Genomic DNA, 21,314 nt, shown 5'->3' with positions numbered 1-21,314 from the left:
CGAGCTACACATCCTGTCCCCATCCTGACCTTTGCTGACCTACACTGCTTCTCCATATTGTTTCTCATCTCAAGTTTTAATTTTAGAATCATAGAGATGTACAGCATGGAAACAGACTCTTTGGTCTAACCTGTCCATGCTGACCAGATGTCCTAATCTTGTCCCATTTGCCAGCACTTAGCCCATATCTGTCTAAACCCTTCCAATTCATATACCCATCCAGATGCCTTTTAAATGTCCCACCACTCCACCATTTCTACCACTTCCTCTGGCAGCTCATTCCATAAATGCACCACCCTCTGTGTGTAAAAGTTGCACCTTAAGCCCCTCCTATTATCTTTCCCCCCTCACCCTGAAGCTATGCCCTCTAGTTCTCCCATGTTAGGGAAAAGACCTTGTCTATTTATCCTCTCAATGCTCCTCATGATTTTATAAACCTCTATAAGGTAACTCCTTAACCTCCGATGCTATAGGGAAACAGCCCTGCCTATTCAACTTCCCCCTATAGCTCAAATCTTTCAATCCTGGCAACGTCCTTGTAAATCTTTTCTGAACCCTTTCAAGTTTCACAACATCCTTCCGATAGGAAGGAGACCAGAATTGCACGCAATATTCCAAAAGTGGCCTAACCAATGTCCTGGACAGCCACAACATGACCACCCAACTCCTACAGTCGATCGTCTGACTAGTAAAGGAAAGAATACCAAACGTCGCCTTCACCAACTTCTTGAATCATTAGTGTCAGACTAAATAATCTGCCATTTCTCTGTTATATACTCCAACATTACTACTTCAGTGATTTAGATACTGTAGGACACTGTCCCAAAAATCTCTCTGCCACTTCAAGCCTAACTGTTATTTTGATAGTTTGTTCTTTTGGTCTTTGGCATCTTTGTTTTTGTTATGCCCCTATGCCCCTGTGAAACTCAATGGCACCCTTTTCTGCACTATAAATGTTAGGTGTTAGTTGGGTATGTGTAACTATCATATTTTAATTAGTAACATTGGACATATTAGAAATGAGATGATATGCCATTTTGAAGTTGCAAGAATTGTGAGGAAGTTTTCCTTGAAAGTTTCAGTGGATAGGGCTGACAACAGAACCAATCGTCAGTTTGCAAGCTTAGTGTGTTGACTCTTAGTCAACAGGTACATCCAAAGTAATGTTTCAGTTTTGGTCAGTTTGTGTATCTATTACCTTTAACATAAATTTTTTTTCCCCAATTAAGTACGTTTAATGCATCACACAATTGATGAGCAGTCTATTATGCCATTCTAGTCATGACCCTGGCAATCTACATTTTAAAACCGCTTTGTCAAAAGGGGAATTGACAGTTCTCGGATAGTAAGCATCACAGAACAAGAGTTGGCCTTTCAGATTGAAGCTTGGTCTGCTTTTAATGGACTTATTTAGATGGTCTGTATTTCAATGTCTTTTTTTTGTGTGGTCCCCTATCCCTTAATACCCTATGTCTATGTTATGAATCATCTAAATCAAGAAAAGCACTGATCCTCCTACCATTCCCTGAAACCTCGCTGTGTACCTTCCTCCAGACCCCAAATACACTTTACAACACTGTTTCTCTTGACTCAGCCAATTTTATATCCAGGGTGCCATTGTCCCATTTTATTCAATTGCTGACATTCCTGTTATAAGGCTCTTTAAATATATTTGTTTGTCTGTGTGCACCACGTCAACTGCATTACTCTGGTCAACTGTGTTGCCTTATCAAAAAAAGTCCTCAACCAAATTAGATAACACAATGAGCTCATGCTGTTGAATTGACATTTGTGAATTTTGATGATTGACCTATTATAAGAAATTCCTCAATGTCAGAATGAACTCCGCATCTCGAACTTGTGCTTAAAGCCCTTTTAACCAGCATTTAAACCGTTCTATTGACCAGTTCTCTGGCACAACTCTATCAAAGCAGGATTGGGAGATTTTGGACAGTGCTTTCAATTTTCATGCTTTCTTCCTCTTCATCCTCTGATCCTCATGATTCTATCAGCTTTAATTAAACTCAGCCTTATATCTTTTTTCATCAATTTTTAGCCTACCTGCTGTCACAGTTACATTCTCTTTGATTTTTGACAGCATCTTTGATAAAGATAAATTTGAAGTATTCACTTAGTACCTCAGCCACATTGTCTACCTCAGTTTCCTTTCATACCACAGATTATTCTGGCTTGGAAATATTTGCTATTTGTTTGTCACCTAATTGAAATCCCCTCCATAACTCTGCGGCTGTAGCTGATGAACATTTCAAGAGAAAACAGCAGTGTCACCTTCTCGTGAGCAGTTACAGTTGGTTAATAAATGCTTACCTTGCCAGTAATGTGTTTGTTAATGAGCAAATAAGGAAAACTGTGTTAAAGTCAACAATGAAGTTATTAAAATACTCGATAAATAGACAATTACTTTCTCTTAGCTGATGAGCAGCCTTTTCATGCCAGAGGCTTAGTTACCTTGCAACTTTGATTTAGTGGAACAAGGTTTAATATTGTCACGAAAAGAATCTGGGATCTTTTTTCAAACTTAATTCAGTTGTTTGTAATATCTGAATAAAAGAACCATCATGGACACCGTTATTTAAAATGGAATTCTTTCAGTGCTCTAACATTTAGCAAATATACTCTTTTTCTTTGGTAATATTTCTACAATTTGCTGTCAATTTCATCTTACCTTGGTTACAATCATAGTATTTTAACTTGATGTGGAGAAGCTGGTGTTGGACTGGGGTGGACAAAGTTAAAAAACCACACAGCACCAGGTTATAATCCAACAGGTTTATTTGGAAGCAATTTTAACGAGTGATTCGATGTACTACTTCAAAAGAGGTTAACTTCAGTCATTTATGTGAAACAGGCTGAGAAGAACCGAGCAGCAGCTCTTGCTAACAACCTACAGAAAGGCACAGCAGGACCAATGAGGCTATATGTAGGATCGTTGCACTTCAATATTACTGAGGAAATGTTGAGAGGAATTTTTGAGCCCTTTGGGAGAGTAAGTATAATGTCAAGATTTAGAGGGGCCTTGGCCTGAAGAATTCACTAAATGCACTAAATCAAATTTTGTTGCGAAATAAGGAATACAAGTTCTGTTTGATTGGTGTATTTTGATCTGTGTTTAAATGCCCCTGTAACACTTCTAATTAAACATAGATTCTCTTTTGTTGGATATCATCAATATTCAGTGGCTTTACCTTTGCTGAATCGCATAGTATCAACATCCTGGTGTATGGCTATCTAGAAATTGAACTAGAATAAGTACTGTAGTTGCAAGAACAGTTCAAGGGCTATGAATCTCACCGCAAGCAACTCACCACCCTGTCACCCCAAAGTGTATGTCATGGCATAAGTCAGGAGTGTATTGGAATGCTTGTCACTTGTCTGGATGAGTGTAGCTCCAACAAGAAATTTTAACACAATATGGAACAAATCAGCCAGCTTGGTTGGCATAGCATCCACAAGCATTTATTCTTTTCACCGCTGATGCACAATGGCAGCAGTCTGCAGAAAATAATGCAGAATTCACAAAGGCTCTTTTAGACAGCATCTTCCAAACTAACAATCACTACCATCCAAAAAGTCAAGGACAGCAGAAAAAGGTCAACACCACCTACAAACTGTGCTCCAAACCACTCTTCCATCCTAACTTGGAAATGTATATTCATTTCTTCAGTGCTGCTAGGTCAAAACTCTGGAACTCCCTCCCTAACAGCAATTGGTTTACCTGTACTAAATAGACTTGAGGGATTCAAGAAGGCAGGTCAACACTACCTTCTCCAGGGTAACTAAGAATGGGCAAGGCCCAGCCAGTGACATGCATGTCTCAGGAATGATTTTTTTATTTAAGTGATAATACCACTTGGCCCAGTAATCCAGAACCCTAATGTCAGAGGATACACAATGGTAGCTGGTAAAATATGAAAAATTTCAAATGAAGAAGCTTGCCAAATGTCAACCCACAGACTTGCTATCAATTGTTAGAAAAAACTTGTCTGGTGCTTGAATGTCCCTTAGGGAAAGAAAACTGCCCTTCTTAACTGATTGTTTGTAATGGATCTCTATGGACTTGAGTAAGGCTTTCGACAAGGTTCCCCATGGGAGACTGATTAGCAAGGTTAGATCTCATGGAATACAGGGAGAACTTGCCATTTGGATACAGAACTGGCTCAAAGGTAGAAGACAGAGGGTGGTGGTAGAGGGTTGTTTTTCAGACTGGAGTCCTGTGACCAGTGGAGTGCCACGTGGATCGGTGCTGGGCCCTCTACTTTTTGTCGTTTACATAAATGATTTGGATGTGAGCAAAAGAGGTACAGTTAGTAAGTTTGCAGATGACACCAAAATTGGAGGTGTAGTGGACAGCAAAGAGGGTTACCTCAGATTACAACAGGATCTGGACCAGATGGGCCAATGGGCTGAGAAATGGCAGATGGAGTTTAATTCAGATAAATGTAAAGTGCTGTATTTTGGGAAAGCAAATCTTAGCAGGACTCATACACTTAATGGTAAGGTCCTAGGGAGTGTTGCTGAACGAACAAAGAGACCTTGGAGTGCAGGGTCATAGCTCCTTGAAAGTGGAGTCGCAGATAGGATAGTGAATAAGGTGTTTGGTATGCCTCCCTTCATTGGCAGAGTATTGAGTACAGGGGTTGGGGCGTTATGCTGCGGCTGTACAGGACATTGGTTAGGCCACTGTTGGAATATTGCGTGCAATTCTGGTCTCCTTCCTATCAGAAAGATGTTGTGAAACTTGAAAGGGTTCAGAAAAGATTTACAAGGATGTTGCTAGGGTTGGAGGATCTGAGCTACAGGGAGAGGCTGAACAGGCTTGGGCTGTTTTCCCTGGAGCGTCGGAGGCTGAGGGGTGACTTTATAGAGGTTTACAAAACTGAGGGGCATGGATAGGATAAATGGGTAAAGTCTTTTCCCTGGGGTCGGGGAGTCCAGAACTAGAGGGCATAGGTTAGGGTGAGAGGGGAAACATATGAAAGAGACCTAAGGGGCAATTCTTTCACACAGGGTGGTACGTGCATGGAATGAGCTGCCAGAGGAAGTGGTGGTGGATCGTACAATTGCAACATTTAAAAGGCATTTGGATAGGAAGGGTTTGGAGGGATATGGGCCTGGTGCTGGCAGGTGGGACTAGATTGGGTTGGAGTAACTGGTCGGCGTGGACGTTTTGGACCGAAGGGTCTGTTTCCATGCTGTACATGTCTATGACACTTTAACTCTAATTGCCTAGAGAGAAACACCTAGACTCCTTGAACATTTTCTTTTTAAAAAGCTCAACCTCAGCAGGGTAGTAAAGTCACCTGCTTATCAATGAATAGCCAATAATCAATACATACGCTGATTTACCATTCGCAGTATTAAGCGTTCTTTTAAATCTTTTACAAATCTTGTCTGATATTCTTCTGCCAGTTATGCTTTTCTTGAAAGCACAGGCCTTTTTTTTTTAAGGCAAGCATTGATGTGGAATATTAAGTTAAGTTTTTAACAATTACTGTCTCGGCAATTTGCACTCAACTACAGTCATCCAAAATTTGTAAATTGGTTCAGTTCTACACAGGAGTCTTTCCTTACTGATGATAGGTTGGTACTTGTTGAAAATTGGAACTGGTTAGCAGATTATCTCAGAATTTCATTTGATTGGTAGAATGTCTACAAATAAGGTTTGGCCTTTATAGGTTAGGCATAGAGTTTGTATATTTTTACATGCATATTTGAAGTTTGTTTAAATTATGATTTTTGTGCTTACTGTTCGCTTTCTTAGATTGAAAACATCCAACTGATGATGGATAGTGAAACCGGGCGGTCAAAAGGTTATGGATTCATAACAGTAAGTCTGGGGTTTTTGTTCCCCTTTTTGGAAATAAGTTTTTCCATCATCTGTTTTGAACAATTCTCTAAAAAGCAAGAACTTTTTTAATCATTGCCCAAATTAATTTATAAAACTAATTGGTGACTTGATATTTTCTATTCAGTTTTCTGATGCTGAGTGTGCAAAGAAGGCTTTGGAACAGTTGAATGGCTTTGAGCTTGCTGGTAGACCGATGAAGGTTGGCCATGTTACAGAGCGATCAGATTCATCCAATGCAAGCTCGTTCTTGGACAGTGATGAACTGGAGAGGACTGGCATTGACCTTGGAACGACAGGACGCCTACAGTTGATGGCTAGGCTTGCCGAAGGTATTTTAATAGGAGTGGGTAGGAAGATTTGAAACTGTTGTGGAATTTATCCTGCAGACTCATCCTCTGTACTTATTGAATAGGGTTACAGTAGCACTTTAAATTCAATTGCATATAGACTCAATGGGCTACTTTGACATTTTATTTCTTTGGTTTCGTTGCATAGGTTTTGTACTTTGTAATTTTCATCACAATAAGATTCCTCAGTCCAGTCTGTTTTGTCCTCTGGTTAAAAGATTGATAAAGATATTCTATAATCATCCTACAGCAGACGGAGCAACATTGTTGAGATGCAATTGTAATATGATTTCCTTTTCTGAAAATGCTGACTTGAATCTGAATAGCATGCAGCATTTGATCCATTTTTGACTGAATGGATGAATTTGTTCAAGTTATTAGTAGTTGACTTCCAAAATCAACAATGTTACTGGTCCTTTGGAGCCACACTGTAGAGTAAGCCAAGACACTGAGACCCTTGTGAAAGCTCAAGCCTGTCCCCTTAAAAACCTGCAAATTGTTTACAATTGTATTCAGTCGTTTTTACAGTAGTAACACAGTAGATATTATAGAGCTGGTTTTCATCTATATTCTCTTCTGACTAGATTCACAGTTGTGGAGAAGCCAGTTTTAGGAATTTTTAAATTGTGTATCATGAATTATATATAGAATTTACTATATAGAAGGAGATAGTTCAGTCCCTTAGCTCTTGTGCTATGTTAGCTGCACATGAGCTGCCGCCCTCCTTTGACATCTTGTCCGAAGAGTGTTTGTATCTTTTTTATTCCTGTCTGTATCATCTATTTATCTAGCTTCTGCTTAAATGTATCTTTGTTAGTTGCCTTAGCAACTTCAATTGGTAACTAGTTTTGTATTCTCACCACTCCCTGGATGAAGAAGCTTATCCTGAATTGCCTCTTGGATTTAATAGTGGTTTTAGATTTATATCCTGTAACTCCAGAATTTCTCACAAATGAAAGCATCTTCCTATGTTGTCAAGCCCTTCATAGTTTCAAATACTTCCATTATGTCACCTGCAGCTTGGTTTTGTTAAGCATCGAGCCCAAGCCTATTAGTTTTCCCTGATGGTTGCACCTGTTTATTTTGTTATCATTATATATTTTTGTCTCCTTTTTTGTTATATTGTGACCAGCACTTTGTGTCACACCGAGATCTAAGATGCTGTATAAAATGTGATTTTAATTTTTGCACAAAAGGCTGGACTTCTGTGACCTTAATTTGCCATCGCAACTTCAAATTGAGTGAATGTGCACCCCTATATTCTTTTACCTCTTCTGCATAAAGGCTTTTGCTATCCAAGTAATATGTAGCCTTCATCTGCATCCTTCCTACTCCCAACATGCATCACCTTTCATTTATCTGCATTAATATTAATGTCAATGTCCATTCTTCAAACTTGGTCTAATGATGTTGTATTTTGTTGCTGTCTTCCTCAGTTTAACTGTACCCCTTTAAACTTTGTATTGCTCAGATAATTGCAATCCTGTTTTTTGAGTCCCAATTGTTTATATAAATGAACATTGTCCGAGCACCTATCCTTTTGAACACCACTTGCCTCAACTCTACCAGTTAGAGTAATTCTTTTTTTTAAACCTACTGAATTTTCTCATTTCTAGTGAATTTGTCTGTTTTGTCATCTGGTTCCTAAATATTTGTGTATTGACATGCTGTTAATGCAATATTATTCTTGTTTGCAATGTCTGCTTTTCTTATTTATCTATTTTATTTTGGTTCAGGAACAGGGTTGCAAATTCCCCCCGCAGCACAGCAAGCATTGCAGATGAGTGGCAATATTTCATTGGGTGCCATGGCAGCAGTAACGGGTATGATTAGATTTTTAAGACTTTTTTAAGCAATGAACAAGATTGGTGTTTGTGCATGTCCTAATTAAGTCATAGAGATGTACAGCACGGAAACAGACCCTTCAGTCCAACTCGTCCATTAGCATTGCAGTACTATCACGATATGGTCAAATTTGGGGGAATCTGTTCTGTACCTCTGTTAAGACTGGAAAGGTTGCTAATATTATAGTAAATAATAGATTTTCCACTCTAAGGAGAAACCAGCTCTTGCGGAATATTAACATTGACGAAAACGGGATACCTTGTTTTCTAACCAGTGAAATGGGTGAGAAATTTGTATTTTCTTCAATCTCACATAGGGTGGTATGTGTATGGAATGAACTGGCAGAGGAAGTGGTGGAGGCTGGTACAATTGCAACACTTAAGAGGCATTTGGACAGGGTATATGAATAGGAGGGATTTGGAGGGATATGGGCCAGGTGCTAGCAGGTGGGACTAGATTGGGTTGGGATATCTGGTCAGCATGAACTGGTTGGACCAAAGGGTCTGTTTCCATGCTGTACATCTCTATGACTCTAGTTCTACTTCTATTCCATAATGTTGAATCAGTGATGTAGATCTTTATTTCAGTGGCTAAGTGGACAGATATAATAGAGCGAGAGTTATTGATCTATTGTTTGGAAAATTCTAGCTTCACTGTATGGTTTGCGCTACTCTAGTTAATCTCATTGAAGTTAGATCTTTTCAGCAGTTGACAGGAGTTGAGCAAGTTGGGAAGAAAATGCTGGACACAAAAGCTGTTCTGGGCATGGATGTGGGGAGGTTCCTCATACTTAAGTTGTGTAATGTATTCATGCCACAGAATGTCCCTTTGGGGTAGATGATAGAAATGCTAAGAGAAGGCTAGGAGGTGGCTACTACCTGTGAATTACATCTGAATTGTGTATCACCATTTTCTTTTAGGAAAGAACACAGGAAGAATATCATAATTTACATACCCTAGTTTTAGTAATTATATTGCCTTTAGATACAGTTTGCCCCTTTTGACATAATCGTGAAGTGTGATATTCTGTGATGAAATGTTAAGGGAATTTCTTTTTCTGTTTGGCTGTGGGGGTGCTGAAATTTTATTTATCTTTAAGGCAGATTTGGATAAATTCTTGATAAGGGGGTGAAATTTTTTTGGGAGCAGGTGGATATGGCCATGATTTTATTTAGTGGCTTGAGCAATTATAGAGTCATACAGATGTGGAAATTAGACCCTTCAGTCCTACCAGTCCAGTCAAGGAGCCTTCTCCTATCCCCTAATTCAAATCTTCATGTTTCGCAATCAAGTTTATCTGATCAAAAATACAGTACTCGCCATTACAGGGTCCTAATTATAAGTTTGATGTTTAGTGGTGCAGTACTTTACAGCTTTGATTTTCTTTGTATAGTATTTAATTATATGATGATTTGTGTAGTGTGCACTTTTAATCTACCAGGCTGGTTGAGCAAAGATTTGTTTGTTAATTAACATTGTTTTAAATATAACTCTTTAATATTTTCTATTTTTGCTTTGTACTTAGACTTGCAAGCAAGAATTATCCAACAGACTGAAGGTAAAAATTTGCAGGAATTTTCTTTTTCTAAATTTAAATTAGAACATTATCACTTTTCTTTAACAGTTGGACAAATTCGAAGTGCAGAGTGCTGCACTTAGTTCTTTGTGCAGTTCAAAATGATTTTGAATAAGTCGCATTCTTCAAGTTAACCTGTTGTTCAGTAATTAAGGAAAGGACACCCTGGAGAAGGTTTCATGGAGATTTTTATATCCAACTGGCATCTGATGCCTTTGTTTAATACCTTACTCGAATGTCAGTACTTCCAAAAGTGCAACACTTCTGTACTGAACTGAGAAAGCAGAATCCTCTATGTATATTCCAGAATTTGTATTGTGTGGATCTTATATTCAAGGCTGCGCCTGGAGTGCTGCAAGCATTCTACCTTATGATCATAAGGTTTTTTGAAACTAATGTGACCATGACACAACACTGCAGTACATAATGATGTCATTTTTCTCATTCTCAATCTGTTAAGTACTTCAAATGTATTTGATTGGATATAATGCTATTTGGGAAATTGAGATTGTGAATAGCACTATTTAAATAAGAGCTTATTTTTAGTTTTTTTTAAGATGTCTGGTAGTTCTGGAATTTCAAAAGTGAACTGGCACATAACTAAAATTCTACAGTGTATATTATGTCAGGAAGTGAGCAGCTATAGGCATTGCAGTTATGCAGGAGCAATATGAACACTAATTACTTTTTGAAGTAGTTAAGGGCAATTATAAGTTATTGAAAGTACATAAACTAAAAATGTTTATATTTGCTATGTACATATGTATTCAAGCAGATACATAATTAGTCTTTTGGGCATTATTTTAAGTCTTATTGTTATTTCAGCACTGAATCCTCCTGTGACTGTAAATACCCCACCAATAGCGACGCAGTGTTTTCAGCTCTCCAACATGTTTAACCCACAGTCGTAAGTGTTTTTGAATTCTTTTCTATTGATTGTTTTCCTGAATTACATTCTAAAATATAATGCCAAATAAAGCATTGTTCGCTAGCTATTTTCCATTTATAATCTAGTCATTCAGTGACCTTTGAGACAAATAATTGAAATGATTTAATGTAACGAATACAAGAACTTGGGAATTCACTGCTGCAGAAATTTGAATTATCAGACTATATAAACTGAGTAGGTTGTCAATTAAATCCACTGATAATTAATGTGGGGAAAAAATAATGTTTTATTCAAAAAATGAGCAAGTTGTTAAAGCACATCACTTTTGTCGCTAGGGCCAGTTGCTATAGGTGTGCCTCTTTTTCAACCTGTTAGCGACATTAAACATCAAAATGTTTAATGATTGGTGCGTGGCAATCAGCATCAAAATGTTTTTTTTAATTAATGTTCCTAAGTTGTGTACATAGAAATCTTATAACTATCAGCTTGCTCTCCAAGGCAAAGTGATATTGTGTCATGTTGACAGCTTGAAAACAGTTGCAAGTTCACAGAAGACTTGAATGCATTTTTGGGCGCCTACTAAGATTCTGTAGTTATGTCGCAATTAATTTCTACCCTAAATGATAATGTGCCTTTATGTTGTTCCCGAGTGTTAGAATAGACTGAAAGTGGCCAATGCAGAACCGAGATCTGAATAGAACATAGAAGAGTACAACACAGGCCCTTCAGTACTTGATGTTGTGCCACCCTTTTAGCCTACTCTAACATTAAATTAACCTATATACCCTTCATTTTACTTTCATTCATGTGCCTATCCAAGAGTTGTTTAAATGTCCCTAATGTATCTGACTCTGCTATCACTGCTGGCAGTGCATTTCACGCACCCTCTACTCTGTAAAGAACGTACCTCTGACATCTTCCCTAAACCTCCTTCCAACCACCTTACTTAAAATTATGCCCCATCATGATAGCCATTTGTGTCATGGGAAAAAGTCTCTGGCTATCCATTCTATCTATATCTCATCATCTTGTACACCTCTGTCAAGTCACCTGTCATCCTTCTTTGCTGCAATGAGAGAAACCCTAGCTCCCTCAGCCTTCCTTCATTAAGACTTACCCTTCAGTCCAGGCAGCATCCTGGTAAATCTTCACATTCTGAAGCTTCCACATCCTTCCTATAATGAGCCAACCAGAACTGAACACAATATTCCAAGTGTAGTTTAACCAGGGCTTTATAGAGGTGTAGCCTGACCACGGGGCTCTTAAACTCAATTCTGCTGCTAATGAAGGCCAACACACCTTATGCTTTCTTAACAACCCTATCAACTTGGGTGGCAACTTTGAAGGATTTATTGACATGGACTCCAAGATCCCTGTTCCTCTACGCTGCCAAGAATCCTGCCTTTAACCCTGTAATCTGCATTCAAATTCACCCTTCCAAATTCTTAAACAAGGGAATAATATTTGCCACCCTCCAATCATTTGGTACTACTCCAGTGGACAGTGAGGACACAAAGATCACTGCCAAGACTGCAGCAATTTCTTCACTTGCTTCCCATAGTAACCCTGGATATATCCCGATTGGCCCAAGGGTCTTATCTCTCCTCATGTTTTTCAAAATTTTCAGCACATCCTCCTTAACATCAGCCTGGTTGAGTATGTCAGCCTGGTTCACACTTTTCTCACAACAAGGTCCCTCTTGCTTGTGAATACTGAAGCAAGGTATTCATCAAGGACTCCCCTATTTCCTCCGACTCCAGACACCGCTTCCCTGCACTATCTCTGATTGGCCCTAACCTCACTTTGGACATCTCTCTTGTTCCTCAAGTGTGGAACACTTTGGGGTTTCCTTAATTGTATCCACCAAGGCTTTTTCATGTTCCCTTCAAGCTCTCCTAAGTTCATTCTTCAGTTCCTTCCTGGCTACCTTGTAACCTTCTAGAGCCCTGCCTGATCTTGCTTTCTCAACCTTTAAGTACAAAGCTTCTTTCTTCCTCTTGACTAGATGTCCCACATCTCTTGTCATCCAAGGTTCCTTCACCCTACCATCCCTTCCATGCCTCAATGGGACAAACCTCTCCAGCACTCGCAAGTGCTCCCTAAGCAACCACCATATTTATGTCATCTATTTCCTGAGCGTATCTGCTCCCAGTTCAAACTTCACATTTCCTGCCTAATAGCATTGTAATTCCCCCTCCCCCAATTAAATACTTGCCCATATCGTCTGCTCCTATCCCTGTGCACGACTATAATAAAGGTCAGGGGGCTGTGATCACTATCACTGAAGTGCTTTCCCACCAAGAGATCTGACACCTGACCTGGTTTGTTGCCAAGCACCAAATTCAATTTGGCCTCCCCTTCAGTTAGCCTATCTACATATTAAGTCAGGTATCCTTCTTTGACACAACTGACAAAATCTGCTCCATTCATATTTGTGCTAAGGAGGTTCCAGTCAATATTAGCGAAGTTGAAGTCATCCATGACAAAACTGTAACTTCTGCACCTTTCCAAAATTTGCCTCCCATCTGCTCCTCTGTCTCTGTTGCTATTGGGGATTCTGTAGAAAACTACCAATGAAGTGACTACTCCTTTCCTGTTTCTGACTTCCACCCATAACGACTCAGTAGACAAACCCTGCTCTTGTCCTCTCTGCAGCTGTTATACTATCTATGATCAGCAGTGCCACTCCCTCACCTTACCTCCCCCCTCCAATTCTTTTTGAAATACCTTAATTTTGGAGCATGCAACAACCATTTGTGCCCTGTGATATCCAAGTCTCCGTAATGGCCGCAACATTGTAGCTCCATGTACTGATTCATGCTCTTAAGTTCGTCACCCTTATTCCTGATACTACTTGCTTTAAAATAAACACATTCCAACCCATCACACTCACTGTAACCCTGCCCTATCAACTGTCTATCCTTCCTCACAGATTCTCTGCACGCAGTATCTGCCTGTACACCAGCTACCCCATCCTCTGATTGGTAGCTGCAGTTCCCATCCCCTTGCCAAATTAGTTTAAACCCTGGTGAAGAGCTCTAGCAAGCCTCCCTCCAATTGGTACCCCTCCAATTCAGGTGCAACCCATCCTCCTGACATAGGTCCCACCTTCCTCAAAAGATATCCCAATGATCCACATAGCTGAAGCTCTCCCTCCTACACCAGCTCTGCAGTCACGTTTTCAGCTGCACTCCTTCTCTGTTCCTAGCCTCACCAGCCCATGGCACCAGTAGCGCAACCCTGAGATTATTGCTCTGCTGTTCCTGACTTTCAGCTTTTACCTTAACTCCCTATATTCACTTTTCAGGTCCTCATCGCTTTTCCTAGCTATGTCATTGGTCCCGATGTGTACCATGACGTCTAGCTGTTCACCGTCCCCCTTAACAATCTGGTAGACTCGATCTGAAACATCCCTGAACTGGCACCCAGAAGACAACATACTATCCAGGAGTCTCATTCACAACCACAGAATCCTCCTTTCTAATCCTCTACCCATTTGAATCTCCAATGACTATTGCTCCCCTATTCTACCCTCTTTCCTTCTGAGCCACAGAGCCAGAGAAGTGGCCACTGTGGATGTTCCCTGCTTGGTTTCTCTCTTTCCCCCCCCCGCAAAACAGTATCCAAAATGAAATATTTATTATTATGGGGAAATGCCATAGGCGACCCCTGCAGTGAGTGCCTATTCCAGTCTCCTGACAGTCACCCAGCTACCTTTATCCTGTAACTTACGTGTGACTACCTCCCTACAACTCCTTTCTATCACCCTAGCCCAAGCTTCTATCCCCTCTGCTCTAAATTGCCAAAAAAAAAATTTAAAAGTTACCATACCAAGCCTCCACATCTCTGTTGTGGTTAGAGGAGGAGGGTGGGTGGGAGACACTACACATGTAGGGTTTTGGGTTTAGCCACTGCCCGAATATATTAGTTCACTTACCCAGCACTGATGGGGATATTCTGATGTGCCCCTGTCAATGGATTCTTGTTTCAGTTTTTATTTTGTTATTTTAATTGCCTGTAAAATGTTCGCTCTTTCTAGTTAAGTTGGTTATCTTTATGTTACACTCAGAATTCATGTTTTCATTTGAGGCATTGAAATTATATTGGGGATCTGTTAGGGACAGCAACCTCTTAATACGCTTTCCCAAAGATAGTTTTTTATATGAGAGTCCCAGTGATAAATGGAATTTCTGTTTGGTGGTAGGTGCCATCACAATTGATCCTATTCTTATGTTTACCTGATATGAGATTGAAGATTACCAACTTGCTTACTTAGAGGATCCTCACTGTTTTCAGAATGGACATAATTAGGAACATCCAAATTCCCTTTCCCTTCCTAACCCAGGTGATGACCTTGATTTTGTATCCACCATTGCCTAGACAGCAATATAGGTTAAATCTAGGTCCTTCTATCTTTATGCATCTGGTCAGTCATTAATAAACCCAGCTAGGTAATCAGGTCTGATTTCCAAGTTTAAGTTCTGGATTAGTGGTGCTGGAAGAGCACAGCAGGTCAGGCAGCATCCAACGAGCAGCAAAATCGACGTTTCGGGCAAGAGCCCTTCATCCTTGCCTGAAACATCGATTTTGCTGCTCGTTGGATGCTGCCTGAACTGCTGTGCTCTTCCAGCACCACTAATCCAGTATTTGGTTTCCAGCATCTGCAGTTATTGTTTTTACCTCGTTGATTTTAACCCTACTGCAAATCCTCTTGCAAGGATGCCTGCCTTGAAGAAGTTTTCCTCCTCTCTCTACAAGAATCTCAGGGAGTCCCTTTCCCACTGCAACTCCCAGGTCATTTCCTCTGCCCTGAAGCTCTTCAACCATGTCGTGAAACAAACTCAGTTCCACAGCCACATTTGCTTCCTCAGTGCATGCCTCCGTAACCAACTCATCCCACACGGACTCCGGACCACCTTTAAACCAGCAGAGTTCGGACCCGAACAGGACAAACCGTACAGACTAAGATTTCTAAAGCTTTATTCCTGATGAAGGGCTCTTGCCCGAAACGTCGATTTCGCTGCTTGTTGGATGCTGCCTGAACTGCTGTGCTCTTCCAGCATCACTAATCCAGAATTTGGTTTCCAGCATCTGCAGTTATTGTTTTTACTTCCAAGTTTAAGTTCCTATTCCTCAAAGTAACAAATTGATTTTACTTGGGATACGTTTGTTACTTGCTATTCACTAAGTTTTGTACAGTCAGTGAGTGGTTGTGTTCCTAATGCTTCAATTTCCTAATAATGTTTTCACCTATTTTTAAATTTACTGTACGCTGAGATCCTGGATTAGGAAAATTAGAGGTACTTTAGTATGTGATGGTAACTATTGCACAACTTCCTTCTGAAGGGAAGATGATCCAGCCTGGGACCAAGAAATTCGTGATGATGTGATTGAAGAATGTAACAAACATGGAGGTGTAATTCACATATTTGTGGACAAAAATTCACCCCAGGTGAGTAATTTGTCCAAATGAAAGTTTTCTGTTTGTGTTGGCATTTTCAGAGGTTTGTTACAGAGAAGCTTGCCATTTGAATCAGTGGTGTAGCACAAGTTAGGAAGCATAATACAAGCATTCCATTAGAAAACAGTTGATGGAGCAACCAATTTCAAGTAAGGACAAGACCATTCATTGATCAGGCAGAAAGTTTATGTAATTAGTCCACGGATTGCTGTGGGTTTCGGCTCCTTATTCTCCTGCTATCTGACTTGATGCTATAATAATGTACTCTTATGCACTGCAAAATAGTAAAATACGTTCTTCAAATGTAACAACTGTGATTTCTGTAAGGAACTTTCTGGAAAAACTACTGGAAGTAGATTCACTAATAACGTTTAGTTGAGAATTTGATAAACACTTGAAAGGGCACCATTAGAAGCAGGTGTGCCTAATCGGGGAATTGCCAGAGGCAAAGTAGGAAAAAATGGCCAAGCTCACTGTGTAGTTTTGTGATTCAACATTTCGCAGGCAGTCATTTGTACTGCAAAATCCATTGTTTAGCTGTTTCCAGGTATCCTTTTTTCTTAATATGCAGTCTAGTTATGCATTAATTGCTTATGGTCACATTCCACCTTGTGTTTTCAGTAGTCCTGCTGCTCTGACCAATTGTGGTTGTTTTAGTTCCACTTGAATATTAGGTCGGAACAATTCCATATGTAACAATGGTCACGAGTGGGGAAACAGATGTAATAACCTTTCTTAATGTGCAAGTATAGTGTGGGGAATAAAAAAAAAACTAATGCTAAGACTTAATGAAAACAAAAAATACTGCATCCGTAAATTTGTGAAATGGTAGGCTAAAGTTGAATATTGGTGCTTTGTCAAAACTTCCTTGTCAAAAGCTATAATCCGGTATTCATTTCTCATTTTAGGGAAATGTCTATGTGAAATGTCCGACTATTGCTGCTGCAGCTGCTGCTGTTGGTGCCTTGCATGGAAGGTGGTTTGCTGGTAGGTTACTGTTGAAATTATGCTAAAAGTTATTTTCACACATTTGTGCATATTGCTTAAGCTCGAAACTTGTAAAACTCGTAAAGGGTGGCTGAAAGTGTGTTTCTCTTGGCTTTTGTTGGGGTGAGAGTTTCAAGAACCAGATGTTTCAGAGCGAAAGGCAGCCCATTTAGAACTGAATGAGGGGGATTTACTTCAGACTGTGAATCTTTGTGGAATTTTTCATTCCATGGAGTTATGGAAACTCAGACATACACTATGTTTAACGACACGGATCAGTAGATGATATCAAGGGATACTGGGCAAGAGCCTATGGTGTTGAAGTAGATGATTAGCCATTATTTAGTGTGGTAGAGCTGGCTGGCAAGTTTGAATAGCCTATTCATCGAAGTTATATATATGTAAGTTGAATTACATTGGAAAACTGGAGAGTGTTGTTATTGATGAGGAAACTCACATGACGTACAGGGCAATGTTTGGTGCAGTTTTAGTTCCATTATAGATTTTTTTGCCATCTTCTACACATGAGCAAAATACTACGAATGTTGAAATCTGAAACAACTGAAAATGTTGGAAAAACTTAGTAGGTCAATGGCGTCTGTGGAGGAAGAAACAGTTAATGTTTCAATTCCAATATGACTCCTTGGAACCTGTTGTGTGTTTCTTTCCCTACAGCTGCTGCCTTGCCTGCAGTTCCTCCAGTATTTTCTGTTTTTGTGAAGACCTTGGCTTCTTTCTATGATTTTTGACCATGACTCTTTGTTTGAACAAGACGTTTTTACAAATGTGTATTATCTTTGGGTTAATTGGGTTTTAGACCAATATCTGTGGAGGGGTCTGGTTAGATCCAGCCCAGCTTCTTTCCTGAACTGAGTATGAGCAAACAGAAACGGATGTTGGTGAGGGGGGAGGTGGGCCTTGCTGCTCAAGTGATTTTTTTTTTAAGTACACTTGATTGTTTTAAATTTGTGAAAATACATTACAGTTCAAAAAGGTATTACAGAAAGGGCTAACGCACCAGTTTCTTTCAATATAGTAGTGTTATGCTTTATTGCACTTTACATTTAGAGGTTAAGTTTACAATATAAAATTCATGTCTAAACATTCGCTGGATGTACAGTGCCCAAAGGATTATCCACAGATTCCAGCTTCTCTGTGTACTCTGCTTAGGAGGAGCCTTAGATTAGAGCAAGGTACTGATGATGCCCATTATGTTGCTCCAGTTTTCATTCTGGCTGTGGTTAGCTAAGCTTGTTCAGATCCTGAATTGAATCTGCAATATCCTGGTTGGGAGACTGAGACAGTCTTTAAATGATTTGCTTTTGTGCGTAATTTGATATGGAATTTTAACTTGTTTTTCTTTCACAGGAAAAATGATCACTGCTGCATATGTGCCACTTCCAACTTACCACAATCTCTTCCCAGATTCATTGACAACGACCCAGCTGTTGACTCCAGCAAGACGATAGGAGCTGCAAGGAAACTGCATTACTGCACTCACTTCTAATTTGGAGGAATGTGGACAATTATATAGTGGTCACCTGTACAGATGATACACGTGGAAAGTACTGGGGAATTCTCGCACAGCCCCGAATGAACTTATGATAAATGTTTTTTTTTCTATCTTGCCAAGCCCCAGTGGAAGGAAATAAAATGGCAGAAGTAGATTTACACAAACACCCTCAGGCTGTTTTATTTTAATTTTGGTGCAGTTTACTATATTTTGATGACACAGTAGCATTGACGATCTGATGAGCAAAAAGCCTGCAAGTATTGAAAAAGTTGTATTTGGGGTTTTGAAGTTATTTTTGTGGTTTCTGAAATAAGACTACTGCAGTCAGGTAGACTCCATAGAAATAGCACTGCACTCGTACAAATTTTAGTTACATGTTTAGTTAATTAATTTTGATGCTCTTCTGATCAAACGTAGCAGATGAGCCTTTTTATAAATAATTATCAGTTTAATAAAAACTTGTCTGGAAAATACTATTGTATCTAAGTGCGGTATTGGAAAAGGTAGCCTAATACATAGATTGCAGCTCTTGTGAATTAAAGATCACACCGTTAATTCTCAGCACTGATCATTCACTGCATTTTCTCTGCTAACTATATGGAATCCCAGTTGATTCAATAAGATGAGGGTTAGTGGCTGTACTGAAGCAATCTATGGGGCAAGTTATAAGGAGTGTTGCGGTGAGTTTACATACAATTGGGGAAAAGGGGGCCAGTTCGGATTCTTCAACCTAACTGGAAAAGGGCCCTGTCTTTTGCTACAAAATTGTTTTTTTTTGGTGATTCATATTGCCAACTATTCTAGGTTGATGTATTGAGAGCCCAGAGTTCAAACATGAAAGAGTTTACACTGATATCCAGAGGTTTGGATTCCTACCAGTTGGAATATATACAGAGGGTATATACAGATTTTAATTTGTGCAACAAGTGCACATGGGAAAATTTCAGCCAGTTTCCATTCCATGTTCAGAATTGATAATTGGAGTGGTTTTCTTTCTATACCAGAGTCAGCCTCGGTCTGTCTAATATTAGAAACATAACTACACCTAGTTCTAGAAGGTGTTAAATCTAGATCTGGCTAGCATTCTTATGACCAAAGTTCTGGGTTTTAATTATATAAAAGGTAAATTGTAATGAAACTGCATTCTAAATAGCCTTTGTGTACAGTTGATCTCTAGGCAACAGTTAAAGATTAAAATTATTGTATATACAGTTTGCCTTATTTGGTCCATTCTCAGTGGTGACCTTCACACCCCTAATGAGCTTCTTATGTAAATACAGTTATAAAAGTGATGTGCTATCCTTGTGCTTCCATAGGATCGAGGCCAGACAAATTTAATCTTACCTTAAAGCCATCATAAACCTTCAGTTGAAGATTTGATGGGGGAGGGCCTATTTTGAGGGGTGGTGGAGGAGAAATAGAAATTAAACAATACACCTCAGTAAGTAATTAAATACTACAGCATTGCTAAAACATGAAGAAAGTTCCAAACAAAACAACAAACCTTATCAGTCAGACTTCTCTGGCAAGAAGTATTACTATCAACATTTTGTTACTAATGAACGAAATCGAGGTGTACAGTTCATATTGAGAGAATATTGTCAGTTCACAAGTTAAGTGCGTGGACAAGCTTACGTTGTAGTTGGAACTGTTTTTCCCTCATTGCACATTTTTGTTTTAACTTGTCAAATAAGATGAGAGCCAAATATAATCATTTTCAGTGTATCTTTGGATACTAATTACAGGTAAGCGTGGTCTTTCTGTAATTTAGCTGTGTTTAGAATAAAACTTAAGGCCACTTAAAGGAAATTGTTTCTCACTGCCTTTATGTTCTAGAAGGTCTTCAGCAGGAAAAAGCATTGGAAAAGTTCGTTAATAAAGATTTCCTTGTAAATGCACAATCAAGAAATTAAGCTGAAAAGGGTAATAGTAATTTTGTCTGGCCCTTCGTGGTGTCTTTTGCTTTTCTTTTAAGCTCTATGAGCTCTGGAGTGTAAACATTACCTGATTTCTTTTTCCCTACTCTAGTGTGATTTAAAAGCAGCCTGGTATTTCTATTCCAAAGTAAGGATTTTGTAATTGGTATAAATTTTGTATAAAAATGCAAAATCAGTCAATAAATAAGAGAAAAAACTCTTGGGGGACAATTTGAATTTTGTTCACATCTATATTCCTGGGTGTTATGTACGGATATGAGTGATTTAACTCATTTGAGTGGTTCAAATGTTGTTTAATTTGCATGGATGTTCATGCATTTCTTTCAGGCTGTAGATATTGTTGATTCACACTTCTAACATTTTCCTGTTGTGCTCTGATCAAAAGCCTAAGTATATCAAGCCTATGGTAAAACAAACACTTATGTCAACATACATTGTATGGTGTTCTGTAACCAGAATAATCAATGATCTTTTTAACTTTAATATAGTCATCCAGAGATCAAATGGAATATCTACCATATTATTATCCCCCCCCCAAAGTCTCTGAAATATACCATAGATTGGGGTCAGCAACCTGTAACTCCAGAGCCACCTTCAGCTCTTAAACCTTTTTCAGGTGGATCATATCAACTTGAGCAAAAGTCTGAAAAATAAGGCAAAGGTTTTTTTATTGTGGAAATGAAAAGACAAATTTATCGTTTTCATAAATGATTTATTTTAAGAAAACATCATTGCATCCTAAACCTTTTGGAGTGTTTGTAGCTATATGGTTTTAGGATTTATGGTTATGATTATTGTTTCTAACCTTGTAATAAATTGCAGCAGAATTTCAATTATCCTGCATTTGATTATCTGAATATGGGGTTATCCCGCAAGATCACAAGGTCCCA

General features: G+C 39.1%; 1 protein-coding gene across 7 annotated transcripts in view; it reads left to right on the top strand.

Moving 5' to 3' along the window:
• Positions 1-21,257, top strand: part of rbm39a (RNA binding motif protein 39a) — a 48,285-nt gene extending 27,028 nt beyond the window's left edge. For all 7 annotated transcript variants that reach the window (XM_072556231.1, XM_072556236.1, XM_072556234.1 and 4 more), the window contains 9 exons: positions 2,870-3,007; positions 5,783-5,848; positions 5,994-6,198; positions 7,953-8,039; positions 9,587-9,619; positions 10,463-10,544; positions 15,873-15,978; positions 16,896-16,974; positions 18,343-21,257. In XM_072556231.1, the coding sequence (XP_072412332.1) occupies positions 2,870-3,007; positions 5,783-5,848; positions 5,994-6,198; positions 7,953-8,039; positions 9,587-9,619; positions 10,463-10,544; positions 15,873-15,978; positions 16,896-16,974; positions 18,343-18,443 (897 nt within the window). In that variant the 3' untranslated portion in view covers positions 18,444-21,257. The remainder of the gene's footprint in view (positions 1-2,869; positions 3,008-5,782; positions 5,849-5,993; positions 6,199-7,952; positions 8,040-9,586; positions 9,620-10,462; positions 10,545-15,872; positions 15,979-16,895; positions 16,975-18,342) is intronic.
• Positions 21,258-21,314: the final 57 nt, after the last annotated feature.

The sequence above is a fragment of the Chiloscyllium punctatum genome, chromosome 37 (genome assembly GCF_047496795.1).
Source record: "Chiloscyllium punctatum isolate Juve2018m chromosome 37, sChiPun1.3, whole genome shotgun sequence".
Lineage (NCBI taxonomy): Eukaryota > Metazoa > Chordata > Chondrichthyes > Orectolobiformes > Hemiscylliidae > Chiloscyllium > Chiloscyllium punctatum.
The sequence above is the reverse complement of the archived record's forward strand: the minus strand, read 5'-3'. Positions and strand labels throughout refer to the sequence as shown.